Genomic DNA, 18685 nt, shown 5'->3' with positions numbered 1-18685 from the left:
GATGTAAACTGTTAAATCCTTTGTAAAGTTATCCAATGTTAATTAATCTGTTAATTGATAATCTCCTCTACATTACAAACTGTGAAGACAAAAAAAATGTTGCTGTGAAATACAATGTGCAGAAGAACTGTTTCCCCATCATTTGTTGAAGATCTAATTTATAGAAAGAGTTTGATGTATTGCTGAATGCTTCTTATAAATATATGGTCTTCGTTCAGTCAAGGAAAGTCGATGATGCTGTGAAATACAATGTGCAGAAGAACTGTTTCCCCATCATTTGTTGAAGATCTAATTTATAGAAAGAGTTTGATGTATTGCTGAATGCTTCTTATAAATATATGGTCTTCGTTCAGTCAAGGAAAGTCGATAAAAAACATCAGAGGCACGTCTGAATGAAGATATTCTGAAATAGGAAAAGAGGCAGTAAGATAAAGCGGCTAGTTAAACAACAGAGTATTCAATTTGACAACATCAATATGACAAAAAGTGAAATTAAAGTTTTTCTATCCTAATGTTTCATGACGAACATAACCCAATATGTTGTGGTCGGGGTATTTTGGAATTAAGGGAGGTATATAAAAATATAGATTTTTTTGCACACACACACACAACAAAATTACATGAAAAAATGTTTTTTCTTCTTTGGGTAATTCGTATTTAGAATGTTAATCCTCGGTTTGGCTGTTGTTTCTAGCTTGTCAGATTGCCGGTTGGGGCGGATTTAAATTTTGAAAGTTTGTGCCGTACGTTATCTTTACCTCCACCGTTTATGATAGCAATGCTAAGAGGCCCGGTAAACAGTTATGCCCGAGCCCCCTAAATACTTTCAGTCCACCCCTGCATGATCATTATCGTTTAACGTCCACTTTCCATTCTAGCATGGGTTGGACGGTTCAACCGGGGTCTGGGAAGCCAGGAGGCTGCACCAGGCTCCAGTCTGATCTGACTGTTTCTACATCTGGATGCTCTTCCTAACGTCAACCACTCCGTGAGTGTAGTGGGTACTTTTTATGTGCCACTGGCACAGGGGCCAGAGGAGGCTGGCAACGGCTACAATTGGATGATGCTTTTTACGTGTCACTGGCACGGAAGCCAGTCAAGGTGGGGCAGGCATTGGCCATGTTCAATAAAATAAGAAACAGGAGTCCATGCAATAGAATTACACCTCCCAACCAAATTACAGGCCTTTTCAAGGCAAATTTCGACTTTAGAAGTTTAAACATTAACCATTATTATTTAAGACGAGGAAATATATTTTCCTAATGTTCTGTTTTCACTTCGAAATAATTGCTGTAACATCCAGAGGTTCACATTATTATTTACAATATTATTAGTAATATTAACACCATAACAGCCTTAAAGTAAATCTTTGTCAACTTACCGTATTCAAATATAAACAGCGACTCAATGATCGGTAATTAATCACGCGGCGCTATCATGCTATTAGCTGTCAGAAGTGAAAGTGCTCACTGCTAGTGAAGTAACTGTCTGTCTGTCTGCCTGCCTGTTGCTGGCCTGTCGATTCTTTGGCTACTGACAACTAATACCATGACTGGCCGGAGCGAGCTATATGTCTGTCTGTCTGTCTGTCTCTCACTCTATCTATCTATCTATTACTCGAAACGCTAATTAATCATTTACTTGGGAATTGTTCGACGTGTCGTAGAAGTTATTTCCATTTATATGGTTGTATTTCTTGGTACTATTCAAGAAGAGTGGTCCCGGTGTGTTTCATTTACTTTGTTTAGGAAAAAAAAAACTCTCATACATGTTTTGCACGTTCGCGCGAGATGGCCTTTGTAGGATCGATTAGTCACGACTAGCTATTGCGGATGCGCGAGTACGCAAGTGCAAGCACTGGTACCACACTCATGGAAAACTACCCCGATTCTCAAAAAAAATTTTCAAAACATCGAATTTCCCAAATTTCACTTACACCATCCACTCAACCCCTACTTTTTTTTTTCACTTTTCCTGAAATTTTTTTTTCTTTTTTGCCGAATTACGTAGAAAAATACGAAGATTATGATACACACACACACACACACATATATATATATATATATATATATATATATATATATATATATATATATATATATATATATATACTAGCAGAAATACCCGGCGTTGCCCGGGTTAAGGAGAATAATGAAATCTAAAAACGCCGTCTAGACTACGCATCATCTTTATATATAGAGATGTATATACACACACGCACCCAAACACACGTATATATATGTATATCAATATAAATATATGAAAGTCAATGAAGTTTCGTAAAAGAAGGTGATCATGTACATACTTTCTTGCTGTTGTGATTATAACACTTCATTGTAAACTATGTTCCTTGTTTTCCCTTGTGGAGCATATACAAATAGGTTTTTTGTTGATGCCCACTCTTGAGCAGCCAACATACAGTTGTCCATGTGAGAAGCAGGGCTCTTCCAAGAGAAGACCAGCTACAGACAGTGTTTGACTCTGATATTTGTTTATGGACTTGGCAAAAGTCACACGAAGGGGGAATTGTAGTCTTCTGAATGTAAAAGGAATGTCTGCTCCTGATGGAGTAAGAGGAATTCTTGGAATAAAGACGTCATCCCCTTTTGCACATCCAGAAAGAATGGTAGCCTCGATAACGTGTGACATCATTTTCTAAATAATGCTCATCTGTTATGTTCGGGTTAAAATTTCATCAACATCAAAAATATATGAATTTTCATGGGAGTTATGGCCGTTATGCAAAGAATATAATTTCCAAATTTCATAAAGATCCATTCAGTACTTTTGACGTAGTTTCGGATAAGAAAACAAATGACTAATGTGTGTGTTTGTGTGCATGTGTATGTGTATGATGGGTGTATATATGTATAGATATCTGTATGCATGTATATATGTATATATGTGTACATCTATATATATATATACATCTACACATATGTATACATATACATGTATGTATAGATCTATATATATATATACATATACGTGTACATCTATATGTATACATATACATCTCTCTCTCTCTCTCTATCTTTGTCTCTCTGTTTCTCTCTTTCTCTCTCTGAAAGTATCTGTCATTACAGTATTGAAATGGTGTACATATACATGTATATGTATACATATACATCTCTCTCTCTCTCTCTCTGTGAAAGTATCTGTCACTACAGTATCGAAATGTGATTGTTTCAGTTAGTGGAATAGTTTCATTTTTAAAGTGAAAGTATTTGACATGAGTGTTTTTGTTTCACTTTTGACACGTAATACTTAAATAGTGGAGGAGATATTATGTTGCCGTGTGCTCGAACTCTGCAAGAAATTAATTATTTTTTTTTACTAAAACACAACTGGAACCCTAAGTAAGGCATGTGTAAAATTTGAATGAAATTGGTTGCGTAGTTCTCGAGTTTTAGGGATTCACACAGACAGACAGACAGACAGACACACATTCTCATTTTTATATATATATATATATATACACATATATATGAAGGGCTTCTTTCAGTTTCCGTCTCTCCAAATCCACTCACAAGGCTTTGGTCGGCCCGAGGCTATAGAAGAAGACACTTGCCCAAGGTGCCTATTCCCTCTTGCCATTGTTTTTTTTTATATCTTTTATGGTACGTATATGTATTCACAGTGATGAAGCTCCATGTACGATGACAATGACGAATATTACTTTCAAAATTCTTTCGTATGCGCTAATATTGGAAGCAGAAATGGCCGCAAGAAATGTTAAGTCATGATTTACATTAAAAAATTAATCTACCGATGTGGTCCGATTTCTTTGAATGTTGATGGAAGGTTTTCTCCATTTTCTGATTATTTTAATTCATATGAAATTAGAAATGTTGCATTTCTAAATCTCTCAGCGATTCTTACACAGTAGTAGCACAATAAAGTGATGGCTTTCTTGCCAACGTAATGTCGCAAACCCAGGAAAGGTTGAATGGTACTGCTGTTTGACCCCAGGAAACACAATTTCCACTTGGCTATGGTGACACATCTGATGCTTCTTAAGCCCAACTTTTCTCTCAGGGCACTCACGCTCTGTCATGTCTGAACACTGACATTACACATGCAGCAGAGCATAGTAGGTGACTAGACTATAGCCGACACTGCCAGATATCTTAAGCATCTCTGCGGTGACTCCTGATGGGTTGGGGGCTTTCCCTATCTTCACACCCTTAACTGCTTTATCTACCCATGTACTGTCAATTTGAATAGCTGGTCACTCTGTTGGGGACCAGCGATGACAGTTACTTGTGGATATATGCATAACTGGAAGAACAAATCCCTTTTTGGCTTTAGTTAATATGTATATATCCGTGAACACTGTGGGTACATAGGTGAGCTATCCCTGGCTCTACATTGATGTTTTACTATTTAAACGAGGTAGGACCACTAAGGATAAAGGAAGATGATGATGAAAACACAAGAAAGACCAAATCAACGTCACTTAAAATTTTTATTCATTATTCCCATTCTTTTCTTCTCTCCCAACAAATTCCTCAAAAGTCCAGCACAATCCTCTTCAAAAATCAAAGTCATTGCTGTGTTGATATATTTGGATATATACATAATACTAAAGTTGATATTCATGAATTTCATGTTGACGTTCATGAAATAAAGCCTGTCTTTTAGCAGACAAAATATTCATAATTGTTGCTATGTTGTAATAAATTTTCATATTGATTCTGTTACACCTGTATGAATAGTCAAATGTCTACTTAAGTAAATACTATGAGAGAAAGATTTACCACAGATGTCACAATGATATGGCTTCTTTCCTGTATGTGTACATTCGTGTTCATGCAAGTAACAACTTCTAGAGAATGATTTACCACAGATATCACAATAATATGGCTTTACTCCTGTATGCATAAGTTTGTGTCTAGTTAAGCCACTACTTTGAGGGAATGATTTACCACAGCTATCACAATGATATGGCTTCTCCCCTGTATGTGTACGTTTGTGTGTGGTCAAGGTACCAGTTAGAGAGAATGATTTACCACATATATCACAATGATAGGGCTTCTCTCCTGTATGTGTAAATTTGTGTTTAGTCAACTGACAATTATAAGAGAAAGATTCACCACAGATATCACAATGACATGGCTTCTCTCCTGTATGTGTATGTTTGTGTTTAGTCAAGTTCCCACTCTGAGAGAATGATTTACCACAGATATCACAATTATATGGTCTTTCTGCAGTATAAATACGTTTGTGACAAGTCAATTGACCATTTTCAGAGAATGCTTTACCACAGATATTACAATGATATGGCTTCTCTCCGGTATGTGTACGTTTGTGTTTAGTTAAGTCATTGCTTTGATAGAATGATTTACCACAAATGTCACAGGGATGTGGCTTCTCTCCTGTATGTCTACGTCTGTGCTTAGTTAAGGAACCACTTTCAGAGAATGATTTACCACAAATATCACAATGATATGGCTTCTCTCGTGTATGTATTTGTTTGTGTCTAGTTACATCACTACTTTGAAAGTATGATTTACCACAAATGTCACAATGATATAGCTTCTCTCCTGTATGTGTAAGATTGTGGTTAGTCAAATAACTATTATGAGAGAATGATTTACCACAAATATCACAATGATATGGCTTCTCTCCTGTATGTATGCGCATGTGTCTAGTTAAGCCACTACTTTGAAAGTATGATTTACCACAAATGTCACAATGATATAGCTTCTCTCCTGTATGTGTAAGATTGTGTTTAGTCAAATGAGTATTACGAGAGAATGATTTACCACATATATCACAATGATATGGCTTCTCTCCTGTGTGTGTAAGATTGTGGTTAGTCAAATAACTACTCTGAGAGAAAGATTTACCACAAATATCACAATGATATGGCTTCTCTCCTGTATGTGTACGTTTGTGTGTGGTCAAGGTACCAGTTAGAGAGAATGATTTACCACAGATTTCACAATGATATGGCTTCTCTCCTGTATGTGTTCGGATATGCTTAGTTAAGTAACTACTACGAGAGAATGATTTAGCACAGATATTGCAATGATAAGGCTTCTCTGCTATATGTGTAAGTTTGTGTTTAATCAAGTTACTAGTTAAAGAGAATGATTTACCACAGATTTCGCAATCATATGGCTTCTCTCCTGTATGTACACGCTTGTGATTAGTCATGACACCACTCTGAGAGAACGATTTCCCACAGATATCACAATGATATGGCTTCTCTCCTGTATGTACACGTTTGTGTTCAGTCAAGTTACTACTCTGAGAGAATGATTTACCACAGATATCACAATGATATGGCTTCTCTCCTGTATGAAGACGTTTGTGAATAGTCAACTGACTATTACAATTGTATGATTTACCGCAGATATCACAATGGTATGGCTTCTCTCCTGTATGTCTACGTTTGTGCTTAGTTAAGTAACTACTATGAGAGAACGATTTACCACAGATTTTGCAATGATATGGCTTCTCTCCTGTATGTGTATCTTTGCGTATAGACAAGACACCACTTTCTAAGAATGATACACTGCAGATATTAGAGTGATATGGTTTCTCACCTGTATCAGGGTTTTTCGCTTGAGTGAAATCATTCATCATGGGAGGGGAATTTCTCATACATATCACAAAGATAGCATTTTTTTCATTTCTATGAATATATTTTTGTTCAGTTGAGTCTCTATTTTCAGGGAATAATTTAATGTTGTTTCTTTCCTCTGAGATCTTGTTTAATATGTAAATCAGGATGTGAAAACTGTCCACTCCTTTGTAAAGTTATCCAAGCTTAATTAACCTGTAAAGCAATCACCTCCTCTATATTCCAGACAGCAAAGACTTGAAATTGTTGCTGCGAATTCCATCGTCCAGAAGAAATATTTCGCAGTATTTTGTCATAGACTTTCTTCAGATAAAGAGGTTGATGTATTGATGAATGCTCCTTATAAATATATCGTCTTCCTTTAGTCAATAAAAGTTGATGAAAATATCAAAGGCACATCTGAATGAAGAAATTTCTTTTCTGTCAACAGGATGTGATATTCTGAAATAGAAAAAGAAACTAAGATAAAGAAGACAGTTAAATGATATAACAAATCAAGATTGCAAATATTCTTTTCTACTCTACTAACAAGGCCCAAAATTTGTGGGGAGGGGCGAGACAATTAGATCGACTCCTGTATGAAACTGGTACTCAGTTTATCGACCTCGTAAAGATGAACATAAAGACAGCGGAGACTGTCATTTATTTAATGTCAATGTTTCCAGTGGTCAGAATCCATTGAAGCATGGAAAGATTTACTGCCTGACACGAAACTGTGCCGATGGCACGTAATAAGCAGCATTTGAGTGTGGTTGCCTAGGCAGCAGAAGACGAACGGTTGTTTCCGTGACGACTCGACGGTTCACTTCGGATATCTCCGTGGCCTTCGTTACGGCTGCTAAAACGGGAGGAGGAGAAGAAAGCTAATGGATTGTGTGTGCGTGCCTGTTCTTGTGTGTGTGTGCCTGCTTGTTCTTGTCTGTGTGTGTGTGTGTTTAAGCACGCAGAGGCACACACACAGACGAGAACAAGCGTGCACACACAACGCATTAGCTTTCTCCTCCCCCTTCCATATCAGCAATTGTCACGAAGATGTGCGAAGTGAATTGTCGAGTTGTGACGGAAACAACCAAGTGTCTGTTTCGGCTTTGTTGAGTTAAAACGAAGGATTGACTATTTCTCAATTCGTTTTAAAAAGACAGCAAAAGATTTACATAACCAATTCCAATACAATCGTAGGTTAATGTTTACATCTTGACCCGGAAATGAAAATCTAAAAAATATACGGAGATCGGTTTAAAACAATGTGTAAGAAATGAAAAAAAAAATGAGCGGGGAAAGGACTTCGGAAAATTCACAAGATCCGAATTTCGTGGGTCAAGATGTAGGGGTTAATGTTTAGTTTAGAGAAGGTTATGTATTTAACGTTACATTGTATATACCCAAAACCACGACGGGTTGGTATGTATAAGTAGTAAATGGGAAAAGCATGCAAGGTAAAAAGAAAAGTTCATTTCGACCTTTAAGTGTGTACACGTTCTCGTAGTAGTAACCCACAGATAAAGATAGAATGATGTTATAAGAGAAAAGAAATTCAGTTAATAAAAGTTATAGAATCGAGGGATTTTTGTGTCTCATAACTTTCTTTCTCCTTTTGTCCCCTAATGGTTGCTGTCACTGCGTTTTCACCTACTCCCTTCTTCGATAATAGAATTCGTTGGAAGTCTGTGATATCTATTCTAGCTATTGGTGAAATAGAAGAGGTTAGAAGGGTCAAGTGGCGAAGGCATTCTATTGCTTAGCTAAGGCATCTGGCAAATTTAACTGCTGTCACAGAAAAACTATTGTTTTCACATAATAAAAGATCTTTTTTTTAAAAATGCACTTTTGAAGGTGAGGTGCGAAAGTGCATCAGCTGTTTTTGTCTCATTTTACTAATTAATTTGCTTTATATCACATCTAACTATCGATCATCAATTTTTATAAACAACCGATAATATGAAACCACAATCATCATTAATGTTATTTCGGCAATCTTTGTCAATTTACCGTTTTATCAGTGGCTTATAAAGAACAGGACAATACATATTAATGTTGTATTCTTCAATCGGTTTCCTCTCATTCTACTAATTAGTTACGCCGTTTTTCTCTCATTTTACCAATTAATTTCCTTTATATCACGTCTGACTATCGATCATCAGTTTTCATAAACAACAGATAAACATTACATTTTTCAAGTTATTTAAGACCAGCAAATATATTTTCCTAATTATGTCTTCGCTTCGAAAAATAATTACTGTAACAACGAGAGGTTGGCATAATTCTATTGCTTACGTCATTATTAGTCGTATTACTATCACCATTACAACCTGGAAGAAAATATTTCCTCAACTTACCACATTCAGATATAAACAGTCGAGTCAGTGATAACGCCCTTAATTAAGAAATTAATTGGACCTTCGTTCAAGTATTGTACAAATTATTTCCCTTGATGCGATTGTATTTCTTCAATTCTCGACTGTTTGGATCCATTCTAGTTTTTGTATTTATCCTGTTCCGTCAAGAACTTGCCTTCCACTTAATACCAATTTTCACCAGATTATTCTAGCAAAGTCTATTAATATATTCTACTGGCAGCTTCTTCAGACTCGCATCGCTCCAATTAAATGAAATGCAATGAATAAAAAACTTTCTTCATCTCATTTCTTTATTCCTGTCGTCATTTCATTAATCTCTACCTTTTCTCTTTTTGACTCTGATGAAATTAATTGGACCTTCGTTCAAGTATTGTACAAATTATTTCCCTTGATGCGATTGTATTTCTTCAATTCTCCAATAGGTGACACTAGTGACTGTTTGGATCCATTCCAGTTTTTGTATTTATCCTGTTCTGTCAAGAACTTGCCTTCCACTTAATTCCAATTTTCACCAGATTATTCTAGCAAAGTCTATTAATATATTCTACTGGCAGCTTCTTCAAACTCGCATCGCTCCAATTAAATGAAATGCAATGAATAAAAAACTTTCTTCATCTCATTTCTTTATTCCTGTCGTCATTTCATTAATCTCTACCTTTTCTCTTTTTCCCTTTTTGACTCTGATGAAAGAATATTCGTTTTCCACATACTTGCTAACATCTTGGAGGCTGGTTAATATTTTTTTTGTTTTTTTTCCCTCTTTTGGTCTCGGCTGAGGATCTTTCTATCGATACTAGCGTCTTGGATATAACTTTGGGGCCCTAGTAATCCATTACAGCACTTACCTAGTGTACTTAGTTGTGTACATCACCTGTAAAGTAAATCCCTATGTTATAGGTATTTCTTGCTTTATTGTGGTGCTAACTTCATTTCACTACCATAAAATATAAAGATGATGATAATGAAAACACAACAAAGACAAAATCAATATCACTTAAAACTTTTATTCATTATTTTCTAACAAATTCCTCAAAAATCCAGCACAATCATCTTCAGAAATCAAAGTAATCTCTGTGTTGATGTCTTTAGATATATACATATTAATGGAGTTGAGATTCATGGATTTCATGTCAAGCCTGAAGAATAATAAACCCTGTCTTTTAACAGACAAAATATTCATAATTGTTGTCCTGTTGTAATAAATTTTGATAGTGATCCTGTTACAGTTGTGTATGAATACTCACATGTGTACGTAAGAGGTCATTTTGAAAGAATGATTTACCACAGATTTTGCAATGATATGGTTCTCCTCCTGTATGAATGTGCTTGTTACTATTGCTAGAGAATGAATCACCAGATATCAGAATAATATGGCCCCTTCTTTGTATGGGTACGTTTGTGTTTAGACAAGACCCCACTTTGGGAGAATGATTTGCTACAGATATCACAATGATATGTCTTCTCTCCTGTATGAATACGTTTGTGACTATTCAAATGGCTACTTGAAAAGAATGATTTACCACAGATATTACAATGATATGGCTTCTCTCCTATATGAATACGTTTGTGACAAGTTAAATTGCTACTTTCTGCAAATGATTTACCACAGATATTACAATGATATGGCTTCTCTCCTGTGTGTGTACGTTTGTGTTTTGTCACATCACCACTTCCAGAAAATGATCTACCACAGATATCACAACTATATGGCTTCTCTCCTGTATGAGTACGTTTGTGTTTAGGCAAGTCACCACTTTGAGCAAATGATATACCACAGATATCACACTGATATGGTTTTTCCCCAGTATGAGTACGTTTGTGACGAACTAAAGCGCCACTTGTGGAAAATAATTTACTGCAGATATCACATTGATATCGTTTTTCCCCAGTATGAATAAGTTTGTGACTATACAAGTAACTATATCTAGCAAATGATTTACCACAGATATTACAGTGATATGGCTTCTCTCCTGTATGTACACGTATGTGATTAGTCAAGTCACTATTTTTAACAAATGATTTACCACAGATATTACAATAAAATCGCTTCTCACCTAAATGAGTACGTGTGTGACGAACTAAAGTGCTATTTGTGGAAAATAATTTACTGCAGATATCACACTGATATGGTTTTACCCCAGTATGAATACGTTCGTGATTAGTCAAGCAACCACTTTGAAAGAATGATTTACCACAGATATCACAGTGATATTGTTTTACCCCAATGTGAATACATTTATGAGCAGTTAAAATGCCTTTTGTGGAAAATAATTTACTGCAGATATCACATTGATATGGCTTTTCCCTAGTATGAATACGTTTGTGTCTAGTTAACAAGAATTTTGCAGAAAATGACGTACCGCAGATATCACACTGATATGGTTTTACCCCAGTATGAGTACTTTTGTGATAAGTCAAAGAACCACTTTGAGAGAATGATTTACCACAGATATCACACTGACATGGTTTTTCCCCAGTATGAATACGTTTGTGAATAGTCAAATTACCATTTTGAGAGAATGATTTACCACAGATATCACAGCGATGTGATTTCTCTCCTGTATGAATGCATTTGTGTTTAGTTAAGACTCTTTCTTCACTGAATGATTTACCACAGATATCACAATGATATGGCTTCTCTCTTGTATCAGGGTTGTTTGGATTTCTTAAATTATTCATTATGAGATAATAATTTGTCATAAATACCAAAATGATAGTGTTTTTTTCAAATTCTATGGATGTTTGTATTTAGTTGTGTTACTATTTTCAGAGAATACTTTATTGTTATGCTTCTTTTATTTGTGATCTTACTTAATATCCAAAACAGGTGTAAACTGTTAAATCGTTTGTAAAGTTATCCAAGATTAATTAATCTGTTAATTGATAATCTCGTCTACATTCCAAACTGTGAAGACAAAAAAAATGTTGCTGTGAAATACAATGTGCAGAAGAACTATTTCCCCATCATTTGTTGAAGATCTAATTTATAGAAAGAGTTTGATGTATTGCTGAATGCTTCTTATAAATATATGGTCTTCGTTCAGTCAAGGAAAGTCGATAAAAAACATCAGAGGCACGTCTGAATGAAGAAATTCCTTTTACGTCAACATGATGTGATATTCTGAAATAGGAAAAGAGGCAGTAAGATAAAGCGGATAGTTAAACAACAGAGTAATTCAATTTTACCACAGATATTACAAAGATATGGCTTCTCTCCAGTATGTGTATGTTTGTGTTTTGTCGCATCACTTCCAAAAAATGATTTACCACAGAGAATACAATAAAATGGCTCCTCGCCCGGTCTGGGAATCGAAACCGCGAGTCCGCTGCCCTAACCACTGGGCCATTGTGCCTCCAAAATCACAAACTACACCATCTGAAAAATATAACTGTAATCATCTGAAATAAAGCAAGTTTTCAGAAAGTGACGAGGAAACGACGTCGCTGGGGCACATTTAAGTACTTACTCCAGACGGATTTGTAGTTATTCTATCAGAATTATTTAGGCAAGTTTCCTCTTATTATGCAGTAATTAAATGTAAAGAACAATTAACGATTTTGAATTACCGTTAATCTGCCAAATCTTTTATCTATTTACTTTCTTCCATCACATGTAACCGTATTCGGACTTTACACTGAAATGTTCAAATCCCACCGTGGTCATCCATTTGAGGTCAATAAAATAAGAAATAGTGGCCCATGCGATAGAATTACACCTCGCAACCAAATTACAGGCCTTATGCCTTAAGTAAAAAGCATTATCATCATTGTCGTCAATATTATTTATGGACACTAAAACGAATTCAAGTCAAATCTCGACTTTGGAAGTTTAAACATTAACCATTATTATTGAAGACGAGGAAATATATTTTCCTAATGTTCTTTTGTTTTCGCTTCGAAATAATTGCTGCAACATCCAGAGGTTCACATTCTTATCACCATTACAGCCTTGAATTAAATCTTTGTCAACTTACCGTATACAGATATAAACAACGAGTCAATGGGTCCTATTCAAGAAGAGTGGGTCCAGTGCGCGCACTCGTGCTAACTAGTCGTGACTAGTCGATCCTACCTAGCGCGAATGCGCAAAACACGTATGAGGTTTTTTTTTTAAAAACAAAGTAAATAATTTTTTTAAAACAAAGTAAATAATTTGTTTTTGTTGAATCTTCCCCATCTTACTCTTAAAACGTCGTTTTACGTTCTTCCAGGGTGTATTTTGGGGGATGGTTGCGAATCCTGCTGTACTCTTCCACCACAACTTTCTCGCACTCTTACTACCTGTTTCTGTTGTGCCTGTAATTCAACGGGTCAGCCTTGTCACACTGAATATCCCCCAAGAACTACGTTAAGGGTACACGTGTCTGAGGAGTGCTCAGCCACTTGCACGTTAATTTCTCGAGCAGGTTGTTCCGTTGATCGGATCAACTGGAACCCTCGACGTCGTAAGCGACGGAGTGCTGCGGAATTCTCATCAGCAAGCTTTGGATACTGGACATATCACATGTTTCTAAGATTTTGAGATTCCCAGCAGGTCATGGAGCCATTCCTTCCCTCCACTTCGTAATGTAAAGAGTTAATCACCCTTCGAAGACTGGAAACGTGACACAGCATTCCATCGACTATACAGTATTCAGATTACGAGAACACAGTCGTCCTCCCTCCTGCCCACTGTATAGCTTCCTTAAGCTATACATAAAAATAATCAGGAGATAAAGCGTGTTCGTGTGTTGGATATATCACATGATCCTAAGATTTTGACATTTGATGTCTTATCTTGCCAATTTGCTGCATATGTTGCACACATGTGAAACGTTTCAAGTTTTCTTATTTGTCTGTAGAAGGCAGCCCATGCTACAGCACCATTCAGAAATATGCTTGAAATACAAGATCTGTATACATTTATTTTAGTTATCAGACTGACATGATGTTCAGACACATACATACGTATATCGAATTAAATATTCAGTCGAAAGGGCTACTACTAGTTTCATGCTATTATGATATTTGACCAGGCATATTTATAAAATATATACTATGTATCTTAAGGGCATACAGCCAAAGAAACCAAACCAAATCTGACTGGAACCTGGAGCAGCACCTGTCACTTCCCCACTCCTGAGAGAACATTCGTTTTCCACACACTTGCTACCTCCTTGGAGGCTGGTTAATTTCTATTTTCCCCCCTTTTTTTGGTTTCGGCTGAGAATCTTCCTATCGATACTGGCGTCTTGGATATAACTTTGGGGCCCTAGTAATCCATTACAGCACTTACCTAGCGTACTTAGTCGTGTACATCACCTGTAAACTAAATCCCTATGTTATAGGTATTTCTTGCTTTATTTTGGTGCTAACTTCATTTCACTACCATAAAATATAAAGATGATGATAATGAAAACACAACAAAGACAAAATCAATATCACTTAACACTTTTATTCATTATTTTCTAACAAATTCCTCAAAAATCCAGCACAATCATCTTCAGAAATCAAAGTCATCTCTGTGTTGATGTCTTTAGATATATACATATTAATGAAGTTGAGATTCATTGATTTCATGTCAAGCTTGAAGAATAATAAACCCTGTCTTTTAGCAGACAAAATATTCATAATTGTTGTCCTGTTATAATAAATTTTGATAGTTGTGTATGAATACTCACATGTGTACGTAAGAGGCCATTTTGAAAGAATGATTTACCACAGATTTTGCAATGATATGGTTCTCCTCCTGTATGAATGTGCTTGTTACTATTGCTAGAGAATGATTCACCAGATATCAGAATAATATGGCCCCTTCTTTGTATGGGTACGTTTGTGTTTAGACAAGACCCCACTTTGGGAGAATGATTTGCCACAGATATCACAATGATACGTCTTCTCTCCTGTATGAATACGTTTGTGATTATTTAAAGTTTTGTTGTAAGAAAATAGTTTACCACAAATATCACAATGATATGGTTTTTCCTTAGTATGAATACGCTTGTGACTAATCAAAGAGCTACTTGAAGAGAATGATTTACCACAGATATTACAATGATATGGCTTCTCTCCTATATGAATACGTTTGTGACAAGTTAAAGTACTACTTTCTGAAAATGATTTACCACAGATATTACAATGATATGGTTCCCCTCCTGTATGAATGCGATGGTGTCTAGTTAAGTCATTACTTTGAGAGAATGATTTACCACAAACATCACACTGATATGGTTTTTCCTTAGTATGAATACGCTTGTGAGTAATCAAATGGCTACTTTCAGAAAATGATTTACTACAGATATTACAATGATATGGCTTCTCTCCTGTGTGTGTACGTTTGTGTTTTGTCACATCACCACTTCCAGAAAATGATCTACCACAGATATCACAACTATATGGCTTCTCTCCTGTATGAGTACGTTTGTGTTTAGGCAAGTCACCACTTTGAGCAAATGATATACCACAGATATCACATTGATATGGTTTTTCCCCAGTATGAGTACGTTTGTGACGAACTAAAGTGCCACTTCTGGAAAATAATTTACTGCAGATATCACATTGATATCGTTTTTCCCCAGTATGAATAAGTTTGTGACTATACAAGTAACTATATCTAGCAAATGATTTACCACAGATATTACAGTGATATGGCTTCTCTCCTGTATGTACACGTATGTGTTTAGTCAAGTCACTATTTTGAGCAAATGATTTACCACAGATATTACAATAAAATGGCTTCTCACCTATATGAGTACGTTTGTGACGAACTAAAGTGCTATTTGTGGAAAATAATTTACTGCAGATATCACAATGATATGGTTTTACTCCAGTATGAATACGTTTGTGACTAGTCAAGCAACCACTTTGAAAGAATGATTTACCACAGACATCACAGTGATATTGTTTTTCCCCAATGTGAATACGTTTATGAGCAGTTAAAATGCCTTTTGTGGAAAATAATTTACTGCAGATATCACACTGATATGGTTTTACCACCGTATGAGTACTTTTGTGATAAGTCAAAGAACCACTTTGAGAGAATGATTTATCACAGACATCACATTGATATGGCTTTTCGCCAGTATGAATACGTTTGTGAATAGTCAAAGAACTACTTTTAAAGAATAATTTACCACAGATATCACAGCGATGTGATTTCTCTCCTGTATGAATGCATTTGTGTTTAGTTAAGACTCTTTCTTCACTGAATGATTTACCACAGATATCACAATGATATGGCTTCTCTCTTGTATCAGGGTTTTTTGGTTCAGTTAAATTATTCATTATGAGAGAATAATTTGTCATAAATACCAAAATGATAGTGTTTCTTTCAAATTCTATGGATGTTTTTATTTAGGTGTGTCACTATTTTTGGAGAATAATTTAATTTTATGTTTCTTTCATTTGTGATCTTAATTAATATCCAAAACAGAAGATGTAAACTGTTAAATCCTTTGTAAAGTTATCCAATGTTAATTAATCTGTTAATTGATAATCTCCTCTACATTACAAACTGTGAAGACAAAAAAAATGTTGCTGTGAAATACAATGTGCAGAAGAACTGTTTCCCCATCATTTGTTGAAGATCTAATTTATAGAAAGAGTTTGATGTATTGCTGAATGCTTCTTATAAATATATGGTCTTCGTTCAGTCAAGGAAAGTCGATAAAAAACATCAGAGGCACGTTTGAATGAAGATATTCTGAAATAGGAAAAGAGGCAGTAAGATAAAGCGGATAGTTAAACAACAGAGTAATTCAATTTTACCACAGATATTACAATGATATGGTTTCTCTCCAGTATGTGTACGTTTGTGTTTTGTCACATCACTTCCAAAAAATGATTTACCACAGATAATACAATAAAATGGCTTCTCACCTGTATGAGTATGTTTTACTTTCTCTGGATATCCAAGTCTATTTGTCTGTTTCTGTGGATTGTCTTAGTTTTATTATCAATCCAACAAATAAATGTACTTAAAAGGAAAAACCATCTGGTTTGTCATGCTACAGGTCTTATGATAAAGCCATGTAACGACTGCTGTTTCTAGCATGCTAAACGACCTGCAGAGGATGAGATACTTTTGAATTTGTTTAAAAGAGAATATTTGAGAGAGAGAGAGAGAAAGATTTTCACAACAAATTCCGACATAATCGTAATCTATACCACTGGAATGGTACTTGTACAAAATTTCATTAGAACAACTCCTTCAGTAAATTATGACGAAACAAGACTTAGGTGTGTAAATCATATGAAATTCTCCCGCGCTGCACAGTACCCGAAAACAGATTTTCAGAACAAATTTGGATATAATCACAAACTGCTGTTGTGTGTTGGCACTCCGTCGAGGGTTCCAGTTGATCCAATCAACGGAACAGAACTGCTCGTGAAATTAACGTGCAAGTGGCTGAGCACTCCACAGACACGTGTACCCTTAACGTAGTTCTCGGGGATATTCAGCGTGACACAGTGTGACAAGGCTGACCCTTTGAATTACAGGCACAACAGAAACAGGAAGAAAGAGTGAGAGAAAGTTGTGGTGGAAGAGTACAGCAGGGTTCGCCACCATCCCCTGTCTGAGCCTCGTGGGGCTTTAGGTATTTTCGCTCAATAAACATTCACAACGCCCTAACCACTAGGCCATTGTGCCTCCACAATCACAAACTACACCATCTGAAAAATATAATAACTGTAATCATCTGAAAAAAAGCAATAGATTTCATTAAAAAATACCGAGTTTTCAGAAAGTGACGAGGAAACCGTGGTCATCCATTTGAGGTCAACAAAATAAGACACAGTGGCCCATGCGATAGAATTACACCTCGCAACCAAATTACAGGCCTTATGCCTTAAGTAAAAAGCATTATCATCATTGTCGTCAATATTATTTATGGACACTAAAACGAATTCAAGTCAAATCTCGACTTTGGAAGTTTAAACATTAACCATTATTATTGAAGACGAGGAAATATATTTTCCTAATGTTCTTTTGTTTTCGCTTCGAAATAATTGCTGCAACATCCAGAAGTTCACATTCTTATCACCATTACAGCCTTGAATTAAATCTTTGTCAACTTACCGTATACAGATATAAACAACGAGTCAATGGGTCCTATTCAAGAAGAGTGGGTCCAGTGCGCGCACTCGTGCTAACTAGTCGTGACTAGTCGATCCTACCTAGCGCGAATGCGCGTCATGCGCAAAACGCGTATGAGTTTTTTTTTAAAAACAAAGTAAATAATTTGTTTTTGTTGAATCTTCCCCATCTTACTCTTAAAACGTCGTTTTACGTTCTTCCAGGGTGTATTTTGGAGGATGGTTGCGAATCCTGCTGTACTCTTCCAACACAACTTTCTCGCACTCTTACTACCTGTTTCTGTTGTGCCTGTAATTCAAAGGGTCAGCCTTGTCACACTGTGTCACGCTGAATATCCCCGAGAACTACGTTAAGGGTACACGTGTCTGTGGAGTGCTCAGCCACTTTCACTTTAATTTCATGAGCAGGCTGTTCCGTTGATCCGATCGACTGGAACCCTCGTCGTCGTAACCAATGGAGTGCTGCGGAATTCTCATCAGCAAGCTTTGGATACTGGACATATCACATGTTTCTTAGATTATCAGATTTCCAGCAGGTCACGGAGCCATTCCTTCCCTTGTTTCCCCCCCCCCCTTTTTGTTCTCGACTGAGGATCTTCCTATCGATACTAGCGTCTTGGATATAACTTTGGGGCCCTAGTAATCCATTACAGCACTTACC

General features: G+C 36.1%; 4 protein-coding genes across 8 annotated transcripts in view; 1 reads left to right on the top strand and 3 right to left on the bottom strand.

Moving 5' to 3' along the window:
- LOC106876538 (uncharacterized) overlaps positions 1 to 18685 on the top strand; it is a 51571-nt gene that overhangs the window by 22140 nt on the left and 10746 nt on the right. The window lies entirely within an intron of this gene.
- LOC106876534 (uncharacterized) overlaps positions 4450 to 18685 on the bottom strand; it is a 123893-nt gene continuing 109657 nt past the window's right edge. Inside the window, exons 1-2 of one of the 3 annotated variants that reach the window (XM_089345047.1) lie at positions 8929 to 9464; positions 4450 to 7033 (exon numbers count right to left, since the gene is read on the bottom strand). In XM_089345047.1, the coding sequence (XP_089201173.1) occupies positions 4687 to 6612 (1926 nt within the window). In that variant the 5' untranslated portion in view covers positions 6613 to 7033; positions 8929 to 9464 and the 3' untranslated portion in view covers positions 4450 to 4686. The other 2 variants (XM_089345046.1, XM_089345045.1) reach the window with 2 other exon arrangements.
- On the bottom strand, positions 9934 to 13656 carry LOC149130417 (uncharacterized). Of its 2 annotated transcripts, none has more exons than XM_089345080.1 (2): positions 12924 to 13656; positions 9934 to 12070 (listed from the first exon to the last, which is right to left on the bottom strand). In XM_089345080.1, the coding sequence occupies exon 2, from the start codon at positions 11647 to 11649 to the stop codon at positions 10300 to 10302; it is 1350 nt and encodes a 449-aa protein (XP_089201206.1). In that variant the 5' UTR covers positions 11650 to 12070; positions 12924 to 13656; the 3' UTR covers positions 9934 to 10299. The 2 variants fall into 2 exon arrangements, with proteins under 2 accessions (XP_089201206.1, XP_089201205.1); XM_089345079.1 differs by lacking the exon at positions 12924 to 13656 and adding an exon at positions 12517 to 12917.
- On the bottom strand, positions 14364 to 18319 carry LOC106876535 (uncharacterized). 2 transcript variants are annotated; one of them, XM_014925118.3, is made up of 2 exons: positions 18008 to 18319; positions 14364 to 16630 (listed from the first exon to the last, which is right to left on the bottom strand). In XM_014925118.3, the coding sequence occupies exon 2, from the start codon at positions 16231 to 16233 to the stop codon at positions 14716 to 14718; it is 1518 nt and encodes a 505-aa protein (XP_014780604.2). In that variant the 5' UTR covers positions 16234 to 16630; positions 18008 to 18319; the 3' UTR covers positions 14364 to 14715. The 2 variants fall into 2 exon arrangements, with proteins under 2 accessions (XP_014780604.2, XP_052833970.1); XM_052978010.2 differs by lacking the exon at positions 18008 to 18319 and adding an exon at positions 16807 to 18001.

This window comes from Octopus bimaculoides, chromosome 29 (assembly GCF_046866305.1).
Source record: "Octopus bimaculoides isolate indiv1 chromosome 29, ASM4686630v1, whole genome shotgun sequence".
NCBI classification, from domain to species: domain Eukaryota; kingdom Metazoa; phylum Mollusca; class Cephalopoda; order Octopoda; family Octopodidae; genus Octopus; species Octopus bimaculoides.
Note: the sequence above shows the minus strand (reverse complement) of the source record. Positions and strands in the feature narration are given on the sequence as shown.